Source organism: Culex pipiens, chromosome 1 (assembly GCF_016801865.2).
Source record: "Culex pipiens pallens isolate TS chromosome 1, TS_CPP_V2, whole genome shotgun sequence".
Taxonomy (NCBI): Eukaryota; Metazoa; Arthropoda; class Insecta; order Diptera; family Culicidae; genus Culex; species Culex pipiens.
The window spans coordinates 83,273,082-83,287,124 of NC_068937.1; the positions used below are offsets into that span (position 1 = coordinate 83,273,082).

Here is a 14,043-nt window from a genome sequence, read left to right on the forward strand (position 1 = left end):
TAAGCCACAGAACGATTTAATTTCCTATGAACACCTCCCCCTAATACACTTTCATTTAGGATTGCGCTGACTAGATATTTATCCACCAGAAGGGAATTCTTCTGTAGCCAGAAGGTCACCGTAACTGTAAGCAACTGAATTTAAAACGAAACCGTTTGTACTAACGTATGGATTTGTATTGTAGCTTAAAAGCAACGTTTGGGACGAAATAAACACGTTCGCTAAGGAGTCGCTGACTGAATTGCATTTCCCGGTGGCAACAAATCTTTTAAGAGTTACATGGAACGGATTGTTCACGTTAACAAATACAAATGTCAACAGCATCGGTCCTCGCTGGGGTTCAGGACTACTGCCCCAAATGCGCAATGCCCGACGTGGGTTCCGAGTTGGTTACCTGTGGAAAATGCCAGCGCTGGTACCACGGACGATGTGCAGGCAAGTGCGAGGAATTTCTGGATGGCAGTTGGACTTGTAAGCAGTGTCTCGCGGCAGGGACTGAACCCGCTCGGTCTACCAGCTCGGTCAGCAGTTCGCGATCGTTACGGATCAAGCTCCAACTTATGAGACTGGAAGAAGAGAAGGAAGCGAAAGAAAAACGCCTTCGCGAGAGACAGGAGCAGGATCGTATCAGAGAAGAACGAGCACAAAGGGAAAAGGAAGATCTGGACAGTAAATACCTCGACGACAAATATGCCTTGCTTATTACTGATGCAATCGAAGAGGACGAAGAGATCATCGAAGAGGCGGAATGTCAACAAAATGTGATCAGTAAGGTCGACGAGTGGATAAACTACAGTGGGACAGAGATTGCCGGACGGCCGGACGATGATGTGTTGAGTCTAACAAGATCGGACGTAGCTGGAACCGGGGATACGATGCATCCTCCAACCCCGCTGAGTGCGCTGGGAGCTAAAGTCATATTTTCCTATGATCCCAGGACGATGCCAAGTACGTTTAGGATGGGTCACGTGTTGTTTACTTCGACTCCGATGGGTGTAATCAGTCCGGAGCAGCCAGAATACAACGAGCAATACGGTTTAGGAACAAACATATTGTCACCTGTGCTGGAGGGCTTACCGAGCAGTTCCTCGGTGGTTCCGCAGTTCTCGGCTCCAAGTGCGATCGGACAAACGCTGACGGCAGGAAACCCGCAGCAAGCAGGCGCACTTCCAATCCCACCTGCGGCATCGCAGTTCTCGGCGCCAAGTGCGATCGGACAAACGCTGACGGCAGGAAACCCGCAGCAAGCAGGCGCACTTCCAATCCCACCTGCGGCATCGCAGTTCTCGGCGCCAAGTGCGATCGGACAAGCGCTGACTGCAGGACACCCGCAGCAAGCAGGCGCAACCCCAACGCCACCTGCGGCATCGCAGTTCTCGGCGCCAAGTGCGATCGGACAAACGCTGACTGCAGGAAACCCGCAGCAAGCAGGCGCAAACCCAATGCCACCTGCGGCATCGCAGTTCTCGGCGCCAAGTGCGATCGGACAAACGCTGACTGCAGGAAACCCGCAGCAAGCAGGCGCAACCCCAATGCCACCTGCGGCATCGCAGATCGCGGCGCCAAGTGCGATCGGACAAGCGCTGACTGCAGGACACCCGCAGCAAGCAGGCGCAACCCCAACGCCACCTGCGGCATCGCAGTTCTCGGCGCCAAGTGCGATCGGACAAGCGCTGACTGCAGGACACCCGCAGCAAGCAGGCGCAACCCCAATGCCACCTGCGGCATCGCAGTTCTCGGCGCCAAGTGCGATCGGACAAACGCTGACTGCAGGACACCCGCAGCAAGCAGGCGCAAACCCAATGCCACCTGCGGCATCGCAGTTCTCGGCTCCAAGTGCGATCGGACAAACGCTGACGGCAGGAAACCCGCAGCAAGCAGGCGCACTTCCAATCCCACCTGCGGCATCGCAGTTCTCGGCGCCAAGTGCGATCGGACAAACGCTGACTGCAGGAAACCCGCAGCAAGCAGGCGCACTTCCACTCCCACCTGCGGCATCGCAGTTCTCGGCGCCAAGTGCGATCGGACAAACGCTGACTGCAGGAAACCCGCAGCAAGCAGGCGCAACCCCAATGCCACCTGCGGCATCGCAGTTCTCGGCTCCAAGTGCGATCGGACAAACGCTGACTGCAGGAAACCCGCAGCAAGCAGGCGCAAACCCAATGCCACCTGCGGCATCGCAGTTCTCGGCTCCAAGTGCGATCGGACAAACGCTGACGGCAGGAAACCCGCAGCAAGCAGGCGCACTTCCAATCCCACCTGCGGCATCGCAGTTCTCGGCGCCAAGTGCGATCGGACAAACGCTGACTGCAGGAAACCCGCAGCAAGCAGGCGCACTTCCACTCCCACCTGCGGCATCGCAGTTCTCGGCGCCAAGTGCGATCGGACAAACGCTGACTGCAGGAAACCCGCAGCAAGCAGGCGCAACCCCAATGCCACCTGCGGCATCGCAGTTCTCGGCTCCAAGTGCGATCGGACAAACGCTGACGGCAGGAAACCCGCAGCAAGCAGGCGCACTTCCAATCCCACCTGCGGCATCGCAGTTCTCGGCGCCAAGTGCGATCGGACAAACGCTGACTGCAGGAAACCCGCAGCAAGCAGGCGCAACCCCAATGCCACCTGCGGCATCGCAGTTCTCGGCGCCAAGTGCGATCGGACAAGCGCTGACTGCAGGACACCCGCAGCAAGCAGGCGCAACCCCAATGCCACCTGCGGCATCGCAGTTCTCGGCGCCAAGTGCGATCGGACAAACGCTGACTGCAGGAAACCCGCAGCAAGCAGGTGCATTCTCGTGGCCATCGGGAGCACCTCAATTCACGACTTTCTCCACTACCGGCCAAGTCCCGACTGCCGAACACCCGCAGCCAGCAGGTGCTTTCTCGTGGCCACCGGGAGCACCTCAATTCACGATGTCCTCCGCTACCGGCCAAGTCCTGACTGCCGATCAGCCGCAGCCAGCAGGTGCATTCTCGTGGCTACCGGGAGTACCTCAATTTACAACGTTCTCCGCGACCGGCCAGGTGCCGACTTCTCTGCCCTCGCAACTAGCGGACACGTTCACCCTGCCACCTGGGGTTCAGCGATTCTCAGCGCCGTTGACAGTGACCTGTCGAGTCCCGCCCTCTCAGTACCCGCCGCAGGCTGGCGGATACTCACATGCCGCGAATGCAACGGTACTGAATGGGTCATCAACACAACCTGTCCCAGAGTGGCACAGAGACCCAGCAAGCTTACATCAACAACGCATGGCCGCACGGCAGGTGGTCCCAAAGGAACTACCAGTATTCACGGGGAACCCGGAAGACTGGCCACTTTTCATTAGTAGCTACCGCAACTCGACAGAAATGTGTGGTTTCACGGATGCAGAGAACATGATGCGGCTACAGAAGTGTCTTCGCGGTTATGCCATGGAAATCGCTCACAGTAGTCTGCTGCATCCCTCAACGGTTCCACAAGCGATAGCCACTTTAGAAATGTTGTGTGGTAACCCAGAAAGACTCATCCAAACGCTGCTGCAGAAAGTCAAGAACACGCCCGCACCAAAAGCAGACCGACTGGAAACACTAATCAATTTTGGCGTCGTTGTCCAAAATCTGGTCGGACACCTACTGGGGGCAAATCAGCAAGCTCACTTGACGAACCCGTCGTTGTTGCGAGAGTTGGTGGACAAGTTACCACCTCACATCTGCCTGGACTGGGCTATCTACAAAAAGAGGTTTGCAGTCGTAAGTTTGGAGACGTTTAGCCATTACATGAAGGAGATCATCGTGGCGGTCAGCGACGTCGCGCGTTTCAGCGAAGCAGATGAACCGAAGCCAAACAGACACGATAAGCAGAAACCGAAGGAGAAAGGATTCTTGAACGCTCACGCTGCCGGTGACAACCTGGAACAGGATAAAGCTAACGACCGGGGAGGTAAAACAACCGCACCTGGCAAACCGTGTTTCATTTGTCAGAAATCTGGACATCGTGTCAGAGAGTGCTTCACGTACAAGGCACTCCCCCTAAATGATCGCTGGAAGGCTGTACAAGCTCATCAGCTTTGTCCCAGATGCCTGGTGCCCCACGGTCGGTGGCCATGCCGAACTTCTTCGTCGTGCGATGTTAGCGGGTGTTCGGAGAATCACCATGCACTTCTTCACCCGGGGCCGCCGAACGCAACGCCGGAGAAAACACTACAAACTACAGTGGTTTCGATTCATCAACATCCAGAGAGCCCGACCATGTTCCGGATCGTTCCGGTGGTGTTGCATGGAAAGTCAACTCGGTTCGAGACGTTCGCCTTCCTAGATGAAGGATCAGAACTAACGCTAATGGACGCCGAGATAGCTGACGCATTGGGACTCCAAGGCGAATCACGACCGCTTTGTTTGAAATGGACATCTGGCGTCACAAGAGATGAATCGGACTCCAAACAAATAACTCTCGAAATCTCCGGAGTCAAAAATGAGAAGCGTTTCCCGCTGGTGAACGTACGCACTGTACACCGTTTGGACCTGCCAACCCAAACACTGGAATTCGAGCGCCTGGCTGCAAAGTATCCTCACCTGCAGAAACTACCTGTACAGAGCTACGAGAATGTGACGCCAAAGCTATTGATTGGGTTAAACAATCTTCAACTAGCCCTTCCTCTGAAGTGCCGCACGGGCCGGGGCAACGAACCCGTAGCCGCAAAAACGAAGCTAGGTTGGACTGTCTTTGGAAGCACGGCAGTTTCCGATTCCGCCCACAGTTTTCACGTGTGCGACTGTACAAAAGATGGTGATTTACACGAGCTCGTGAAAGAGTTTTTCGCATTCGAAAGTCTGGGCGTCACCAACTCACCGTTACCGGAAAGCGTAGAGGAAATCCGAGCCAAAGCCATTCTCAACGACACGACGAAGAAATGTGCTGACGGTCACTTTGAAACAGGGTTACTGTGGCGCTACGATCAGTTCGAGTTCCCGCCTAGTTACGCGATGGCGTTGGGGAAGTTACAGTGCCTAGAGCGCCGGTTGCGAAAACATCCCGAACTGCGGGCCAATTTGGATAAGCAGATTATAGAATACCAGACGAAGGGCTACGCTCATAAAGCGACTGCACTAGAATTGGAAGGCGCGGATCCCAAGCGAGGGTGGTATCTACCACTCGGCGTAATCACCAACCCAAAGAAACCCGAGAAGGTGCGAATCATCTGGGACGCAGCAGCCAAGGTGAATGGGGTTTCGTTCAACTCCATGCTGCTGAAAGGACCCGACATGCTGACCTCCCTGTCGTCGGTTCTATTCCGATTTCGAGAACGAAAATTCTGTATTACTGCCGACATCAAAGAGATGTATCATCAGGTCAAGATCCGTCCGGAAGACCGTCTATCACAACGGTTTCTGTACAGGTCCGATCCGTCGCACCAGCCGGACACCTACGTCATGGACGTGGCGACGTTTGGATCCACATGCTCCCCGTGCTCGGCACAATTTGTTAAAAACCTAAACGCGGAGCGGTGGAGAGAATCATACCCAGAAGCAGCCGAAACGATAGTACAAAACCACTATGTGGATGATTACTTGGACAGCCGGGACACGGAAGAGGAGATTATCAAGCTGTCAGAGGATATCAGGACCGTGCACTCCAAAGCGGGCTTTGAAATAAGGAACTGGAGATCGAATTCTCATGAGGTTCTGCGACGGGTCGGGGCTGAACCAGCAAACGTTAAGAAAATGTTGTTTGTGGACAAAGCAGTACCAGCGGAACGAGTTCTGGGAATGACTTGGCTTCCGACCGAGGACATGTTCACCTTCTCGGTCATCCTGTCAGACGATTTACAACGTATGATTCTCGGAGTAGTTGCTGTCACTAAACGCGGCGTCCTGCGAGTATTGATGAGCTTGTTTGATCCTCATGGACTGATTTCAAACTTTCTTATCCATGGAAAGATCATAATCCAAGATCTCTGGCGTAGCGGTGTATCCTGGGACGAGCCGATTCCGCGAAAGATCCGAGAGCAGTGGGAACGATGGATCAACCTTCTGCAGAATTTGTCACGGATTAGAATTCCCTGTTGTTACTTTCCGGGTTACCACGTGGAAGACTTGAAAACACTCGAGCTGCACGTGTTTGTGGACGCCAGTGAGTCGGCGTACGCTTGCGTAGCTTATTTCCGGATTATCCAGGACGGCAAACCGCGGTGCGTGTTCGTGACCTCTAAAGCGAAGGTAACGCCGTTGAAGTCCGTATCAGTTCCCAGACTGGAGTTGAACGCGGGGGTCATCGGATGTCGACTAGCGAAAACAATCAAGGAAAACACCACGCTGCCCATTAGCCGTACGGTGTACTGGACCGACTCTAGTACATTGCTGTCATGGATCAGATCTGATACCCGGAAATACCGTCAGTATGTCGCCGTTCGGGTTGGTGAAATTCTGGAAACGACCGATATTTCGGAATGGCGATGGGTGCCAACCAAACTCAACGTTGCAGACGAAGCCACAAAGTGGGGCAAAGGACCGAACGTAGATCCGGATAGTCGGTGGTTTCTGGGACCAGAATTTTTGTACCAGCTCGAGGAATTGTGGCCACAGCAGAGACTGCCTGAACCAGACACGACGGAAGAACTCCGCCCTATCTTTATGCACCGTGAAATCATCCGAACTCCATTCATTGACGTATCGCGATTCTCAAAGTGGGAACGCTTACTGCGCAGCACTGCTCACGTGTTCCACTGGGGCGATCGTACTCGCGCACCTGCTAGCGAACGACAACCCTCGCTGGTTAAAGCTGACTTTGAAAGAGCAGAATGGGCGCTCTGGCGGCTGGCGCAGGCAGACTCATACGCAGATGAGGTGGTGGAGCTGACGGTGCATTCAAAGGACAAAGCGCGACGACTGCTGCGGCTGGATACTGGAAGCAAAATCCGTCATCTGTCACCGTTTCTCGATGAACATGGTGTGATTAGAATGGAGGGCCGAATCGAAGCTTCACCGTTTGCACCCTACGACGCCAAATACCCTATCATCCTACCACGAGCGCACTACATTACCGAGTTGCTAATTGACTGGTACCATCGACGCTTCGGTCACGGATTCGGCGAAACAGTAGTCAATGAAATTAGACAACGATTTCACATATCAAATCTACGCGTTCTGGTCCGTGAGTACCCGAAGAAATGTAACTTCTGCAAGATGGAGAAAGCAGAACCCGAGGTGCCTAGGATGGCTCCACTTCCTGCTGCACGCGTAACTCCCCACGAGCGGGCGTTCACGAGAGTGGGAATCGATTACTGCGGACCATTTGCAGTCAGGTTTGGGCGTGGAACGGTTAAACGTTGGGTAGCGTTATTCACGTGCTTGGCTACCCGCGCTGTGCACTTGGAAGTTGTTGCGTCACTCTCCACGGAGTCATGTAAGCTGGCGTTGAGGCGCTTTATCAATCGACGTGGCGCACCTGCAGAAATATACACAGACAACGGGACAAACTTCCAGGGAACACAACGCGAGTTATTGGAACAAGTCCAGGACACTAACCGAAGCTTGGCAGAGACGTTCACCGACGCAAACACCAGCTGGTTCTTCATTCCCCCAGCAACACCCCACATGGGAGGAGCGTGGGAACGCATGGTACGTTCAGTCAAAGCTGCCTACAAAAGACACGAACCCCAACAGAGGAAGTGTTCCAGACAATTTGTACGGAAGCAGAGTCGATGATCAACAGCAGGCCGCTGACGTATATGCCTCTGGAAACATCGGACCAGGAGGCCCTTACCCCCAATCACTTTCTGCTGCTCAGTTCGACGGGAGTGAAACAAGCCGTCAAACAGCCGACTTGTGACGCAGCAGCATTGCGCAGCGACTGGGGTCTGTGTCAGTCGATTCTGGATTGTATCTGGACTCGATGGATTCGTGAATATCTACCCACCATCACACGCAGAACGAAGTGGTTCGACGACGTGCAACCATTGACGGAAGGGTCCCTGGTCTTCATTGTGGACGACAAGCTGCGTAACAATTGGGTACGAGGACGAGTCCTGAAGGTAATTCGTAGTCGTGACGGGCGTATCAGACAAGCTGACGTACAGACGGCATCCGGAGGAGTATTGCGACGGGCTGCGGCGAAATTGGCCGTGCTAGATATCAAGCAGAGTGGTAACGCTGCCGGATCGGGGCAGCATTACGGGTCGGGGGATGTTGGTACTGGGAGCACGGCCGGCGATGACCTGAACGACCAGCGGCAAGACCCCTCGACCTCGATCGAGTCAGACGTGAGCAATGTCAACGTAGCTTACACGCAGGAGAGAGCTGTCAGCGTATAACCACGTCAGGGGATGAAGAGGCGAATTTTGTAGGAATCGCACACGTTGCATTGGGAGAAAATTTAATCACTGTCGTTAATTTGGAATTAGGGCTGATAGTGCCGCGCTTATAATCTAAGTTTGCAGTAAATCGCTGTAGGTAACTGAATTCTAGCATTTAAAACAATTAAAACAAAAATGATCGTATCTTGCAGCTCTTTGAACGACATTTTGGAATCGAATATCTAAAGATTAATTTAACCTCAATTTCATTGATACATTATTGTAAGTAACTAAGATGATTCGCCCAACTACTGACAAGTAATGCCATTTCAACTACCATTAGGTTCGCACAAAATATCGTTAAAGATCGCACTGATCAGACGTTGACCTGTTAGAAAAGGTGTTGGCGATCTGCAGGTCATCAAGTTTGTAAGCCACAGAACGATTTAATTTCCTATGAACACCTCCCCCTAATACACTTTCATTTAGGATTGCGCTGACTAGATATTTATCCACCAGAAGGGAATTCTTCTGTAGCCAGAAGGTCACCATAACTGTAAGCAACTGAATTTAAAACGAAACCGTTTGTACTAACGTATGGATTTGTATTGTAGCTTAAAAGCAACGTTTAGGACGAAATAAACACGTTCGCTAAGAAGTCGCTGACTGAATTGCATTTCCCGGTGGCAACAGGTGTTAAGGTCCCGAAACTGTATATTCACTTTATACGCTTAGAGGTAAAATTGAGTGGCGACGTCTAGAGTTGATATAGAGTTTACCGCGGTAAAACGTCAAAATACTACAATACCGACAGTATTTAAATGGAAAGATTCAAAAAGCTTTGCGCAGCTCTCTCACTTTTAGGAGAGGGCTTTTCACGCTGGAATGCTTATCTGTAGGGTTAGTGAAATTTCACGATTTCGCGGACAGCGTGAAATCCGCGAAATTTGGCTTTTTCCGTGAAATCCCGTGAAATGTTATGTTTGTGAGAAAATGTAACGATTTTTCATGAAATAACTTATCAAACTTAAAAAGGAATAAAAATAATGTTATGAACTACTGTAGAATTAAGTGAGTGAACATCCTGCTTTTATTACTAATATAGGGTTAATGATTTTTGACGGTTTCGTAGACGGCGTGAAATTCGTGAAATTTATCACAAAAACTTTTAAAATTTGAGATCAAAACTTTTAATAAAATTTGTACCAGCCTAACAACTTAATAAATATTTCATCCAAAAAGAAAAGAAAAAAGCTTGATTATATATGTGTGTCAAGTTGATAGAAGTTTAGAGTTTTTTAGAAACTAACAAAATTTAGTAATATTTTCATTCGCAGTATTAAAAATTTTAGTGCTATTTTATTTGAAAGGTATAGTTTTGAAAGAAATTAAAAGAATCAAGCTTTGTTTTATTCAAAATAAAATTAAGAGTATTTTTTTATCTTTGAAATATTCTTTTTTAAATATAACAAATTTGTTTTGGGCCTGTTAAATTTTAACGATCTCATTTAGAATAAAAATTTCGATTTTGTTAAAAATTATATTATTTTTGCAAAATGTTTATAAATTTAGTTTTTGACAAATGAGCTAAAACCCCTAAAAAATATGTTTAATGGGCTAAATGACGCAGAAAATTCAATTTATTTTACTCATTTTGACTGGACAAATCTAGCTTTGATATGAAATTCAATAAAATGTAAAATGATATAACAGAAGCAAATTAGCGAAAACATTTGAGCTTTGTTAGTCGAATATTAAAAGAGCAGTTCAGTAAATGAGAATACGCGTGCCCTACATTTTGTTTCCAAATATATATAGAGCCCATCCAATAACCAGGAGGTTTTTTTTTTAATTGGAAGATTTTTTTGTCGCATTCAAATATAGTAAAGATTTTTTTACATAATAATACACAATGAAGCATAAAAAGTATTTTCTGTGATTTACACATATGATTTTCAGAGTTATTTTAACATTTTTCAAGTTCCGCGAAATTTGCGTGAAATTTGGTGTTTTGAAATTGAGGTCCCCGTGAAATTTGCAATTTTCGAGCGTGAAAAATCACTAAGCCTACTTATCTGTGTTTTTTTTTGTTGTGTTTCTCTACTTTCGAGATTCTAAACAGCGTGTTGAATAGATATGCTGAGTTGAAATATGTATAAACAGAGGAGTTTTGTCGATACTGTCCTTATAGGAACAACAAATGCAATCACCTGCCAGGTTAAAACAATTCATTTCATTTTTAACTACAAAACTTTACAATATATTCAAAAATGGTACACTTTTTTGTTCCGAATTTCAAAAAAATTATTCGCTCTACAGCATTGCCTTGGTGTTCTCGATTGCGAAATTCCTACTCGAAACTAGGTGTCCGAAGGCTTGATTGTTGAGGCAATTGCAAACCATCCACCCCGGGATTCAAACTGACGACCTTTGGATTGTGAGTCCAACTGCCTACCAGCGACTCCACCGAGGCGGGACCCAGGGAGACGACTCCTACACCTGGACTCAGCTAACGACCTAACCTCTAGGTTAGACCGGGCCAACATTTACTTCCCGTCCGACGGAAGGCGTGATCAGACAAATCTCGTCTCAAATTTATCATAATTAATTACATTTCAGGGTGTTTAATTTAAACTCTCACTGCGCAAAAAAAAAACCACCACTCTCTCACTATAGACGACGACCGCGGTGAAGTCCCTTTCGGCGGGTCGAATCGGACGGGATCGGCATCACGTCCTTGATGCGGCCAGGACACGGCGCGCCGAATGTACACCCGGTCCTGAGATCATGGTTCGATTTCCGCCGAAAATTGAATTTTTCTTCGACTTCCTTAGCGGCCTCGTCACGATCAGCATTGATTGTCAAGAAGCTGGTGACGCGCGAGATAGTTCCTTGCCAGAAAGATCCGTGACGTGGACGAAGGTGTCATTTGAGCTTGAGAAAAATCAAGCCTATTTGAATCAAAAAAATATTTTGTTGTTTCAATTTGACGATTTTTTGTTAAAGTAACCCTGAAAACCAATTGAAACAACTCAAAACTTTGAGTTGAATTAACTTACTGTATTTTGTCGAACTCTTTGAAAAATAACAACAAAATTGTCGCTTTGATTCTACCTAAAACAGCGTTGATTCAACTTAACTTAATTTTTTGGTTTAAATAAAAACTATTGTTGTTTACACGTGCCCGCTATCTGTCAAAATGTTAAGTTTTTTCTCGGCAAGCGGATGATCCATCTACTGTACCATGATGAACGACTGGAGACGCGTCGAGTGGGAAGTGTCCGCGGTGACGCAGTACATTCCGGATTGCTGGTTGCGAAGGGCGTCTTCTTTCGCCGTCTCCTATTGGTGTCAAGTCCTCGACCTCTTAAACAAATATTGTTGGCGGAACAGCCGGAACTGACTCTGGTCTTGAGATGACCTGCCAAGTTGTAAGTTTATCCATCCTCAATATAAGTGATTTTTTTATTTTACTCCATATCAAACATTGCAGGAAAAAAAAAGTTGTCACCGGGTGGAGAAGACGTCCAGGTTAAGCCTCGATGCGGTTACGGGGGATGAAAACGACAACGACTGAAGCGACGTCGGGGGCAGGTCCAAAAGAAGAGGTGAAGCAAGCCGGTGCTGAAACTTACGGGGCACGTGGACCGGTTTGCCGATTTGATGGTGAAGGACGTTAAGAATAAGAAGTGCATGACCTGGTCATGATGCTCAACACGGCCTGTAACCAGATGGACGGCAAGGTCGCAGCAAATCAAGATCGGGGACAACGTGGATCAGATGTAACATCCTGCGCCGAAGACGAGCGAAGTTACAAAGGTCGTATCAAGCAAAGCCACCATTGACAAGGCATTCGAGAATGAAGCCAATGACGTCACCGAACTTACGGCTAAACTGAGCCTGGTGGGCGAGGTGGAAACCATCGGCCAGAACACCATGGACAGCGGGGAGTACACTTATATACTGAACCACAATAACCCTGAAAAGCGACATGATCACCGTCAAATTCAGCTCCAAGACCGTGCACGAGGAGATCACTTCGTCCGTTATCGAACCTTGGTTCGGCGTTGGTCGCATCCTGTACTCGTTCCTTGAGCACAGCTTCCGAATGCGTGAAGGCGACGAACAGCGCAGCTATATCTCGTTGACCCCGGTCGTGTTCCCGCTCAAGTGTTCCGTAATGCCGCTGAGCAACAACGCCGAATTCACCCCATTCAGGAAGATCTGTAAGTAATCTACCTCCCAAGCAAAACTTCCTTCTATCCCAAGCTTCTTAATTCCAGCTTCGTCCCTTACTAGCGTGGACATCTCGCACAAGGTGGACGACTTGAGCGACGCGATTGGTCGACTGACGAAGCAATGGAATTTGAAGCCGTCGAGCTGGCCGTTGAAATCCTCGATCTGGACAACGGCTCCATTAAAACGGTCCGCTTAGACAAGTTGTATGGTATCAGAGGGTTCACCTCATAAAGATCAAAATCCGCGACCTGGATCCGATCGCCGTTAAAAATTCCGGAAGCAACTGTTAGAGAGCAAGTCCAACATGCTCAACGACGTCAAGCTAATCAACCTGAGCATGAACCGCTCGCTGGGTGCCCTGCTGCTGGAGAACCATGACAAGAAACTCAACGAGGCGGACGGAGCGGAAAAGCTCAAGCGCGAGCGGAGTTCGGAAAGTTCAAGGTCCCGAAGAAGGCCCAATTCGATCTGGTCATCCTAGTGGAGCTGCGCGGGTTTAGCGATGGCAAGGGATCCGGAGTGGCGACCGGTGCCGCCTAGAATGACGTTGTAGGCCGCCCCGAGGGATAGTGTTTTGTTAAATTGGAAACAAAAATTAAAAATAAAGGGCCTTGGGGTTGGATCGCGTTTTGTTTAACATTCCAACGCCCAAGGCTCCAAAAAAGTTGGAACGGTAACTTCAACTCAACAGATCTCGGGCATAACTCAACCAATCAAGATGATTCTTCTTTCCAGTGATTTGTTAGGATGTCTAGATGATTCTAGAACTTTGCAGAACTTAATTTGATCAAATCTGTAATTTTTGCGATCAAAAACATCGTTCCAACTTTTTTTTCGCGTACAAAAAAAAATCGCCAAAAATTCCGCGGAGGCAGTCGTTTTGAAAAAAGGTGGAACGATGTTTTCGGTCGCAGAAATTACAGATTTGATCAAATTAAGTTCTGCAAAGTTCTAGGGTCATCTAGACATTCTTACAAATTACTGGAAACAAGAATCGTCCCGATTGGTTGAGTTATGCCCGAGAACCAGCGAGTTGAAGTTACCGTTCCAACTTTTGTGGGAGGCTTGGGCGTCCGTGTAAGTTGGACATGCGTTGGGCGTTCCAGTGTTAACGACAAATAAATAAAAAATAGCTTTAAAAAAAGTGCAGGTGGTAATGTTCTACATGACTGTTTGCGCACATACTAGCGTCAGATTCCCGGTGCCTTGCAAAATCGGATCTTTCTTTTGTAATCAGAACTCGCGGGTTTATACAGAAAACATTTATTCTTGATTCGTCAGATTTGTATTTCGCGGTCAGTAATTGGACGGACTAAATAGTGGACTGTAAGCGTCTGATAATGGTCTGAACTGGTCAGTAGTACGGTTCGCAGAGCAATGACCAACCGCTAGTCGGTTCCTGCTGGCCAAAGCTACTTAATTAGATCAGTAGAACTCCAGGCACTCACTGGATGTTCTTTTTCTGTTTGTATTTGTTATGCTGACTATTTTTGTGTTGCTGTACTAGAGCATAATCTGCACTGGCTCACAAAATCTGT

At 48.7% G+C, this 14,043-nt stretch overlaps 1 protein-coding gene across 4 annotated transcripts in view; it reads left to right on the top strand.

The window, feature by feature from the left end:
• Positions 1-12,258, top strand: part of LOC120431010 (uncharacterized) — a 13,977-nt gene extending 1,719 nt beyond the window's left edge. Inside the window, exons 1-5 of one of the 4 annotated variants that reach the window (XM_052706707.1) lie at positions 116-8,419; positions 8,479-8,548; positions 8,610-8,695; positions 8,756-8,822; positions 8,881-12,258. In XM_052706707.1, coding sequence (XP_052562667.1) covers positions 312-7,679 — 7,368 coding nt within the window. In that variant the 5' untranslated portion in view covers positions 116-311 and the 3' untranslated portion in view covers positions 7,680-8,419; positions 8,479-8,548; positions 8,610-8,695; positions 8,756-8,822; positions 8,881-12,258. Of the gene's footprint in view, positions 1-59; positions 8,696-8,755; positions 8,823-8,880 lie in introns of those variants that run through there. The other 3 variants (XM_052706706.1, XM_052706703.1, XM_052706704.1) reach the window with 3 other exon arrangements.
• Positions 12,259-14,043: the final 1,785 nt, after the last annotated feature.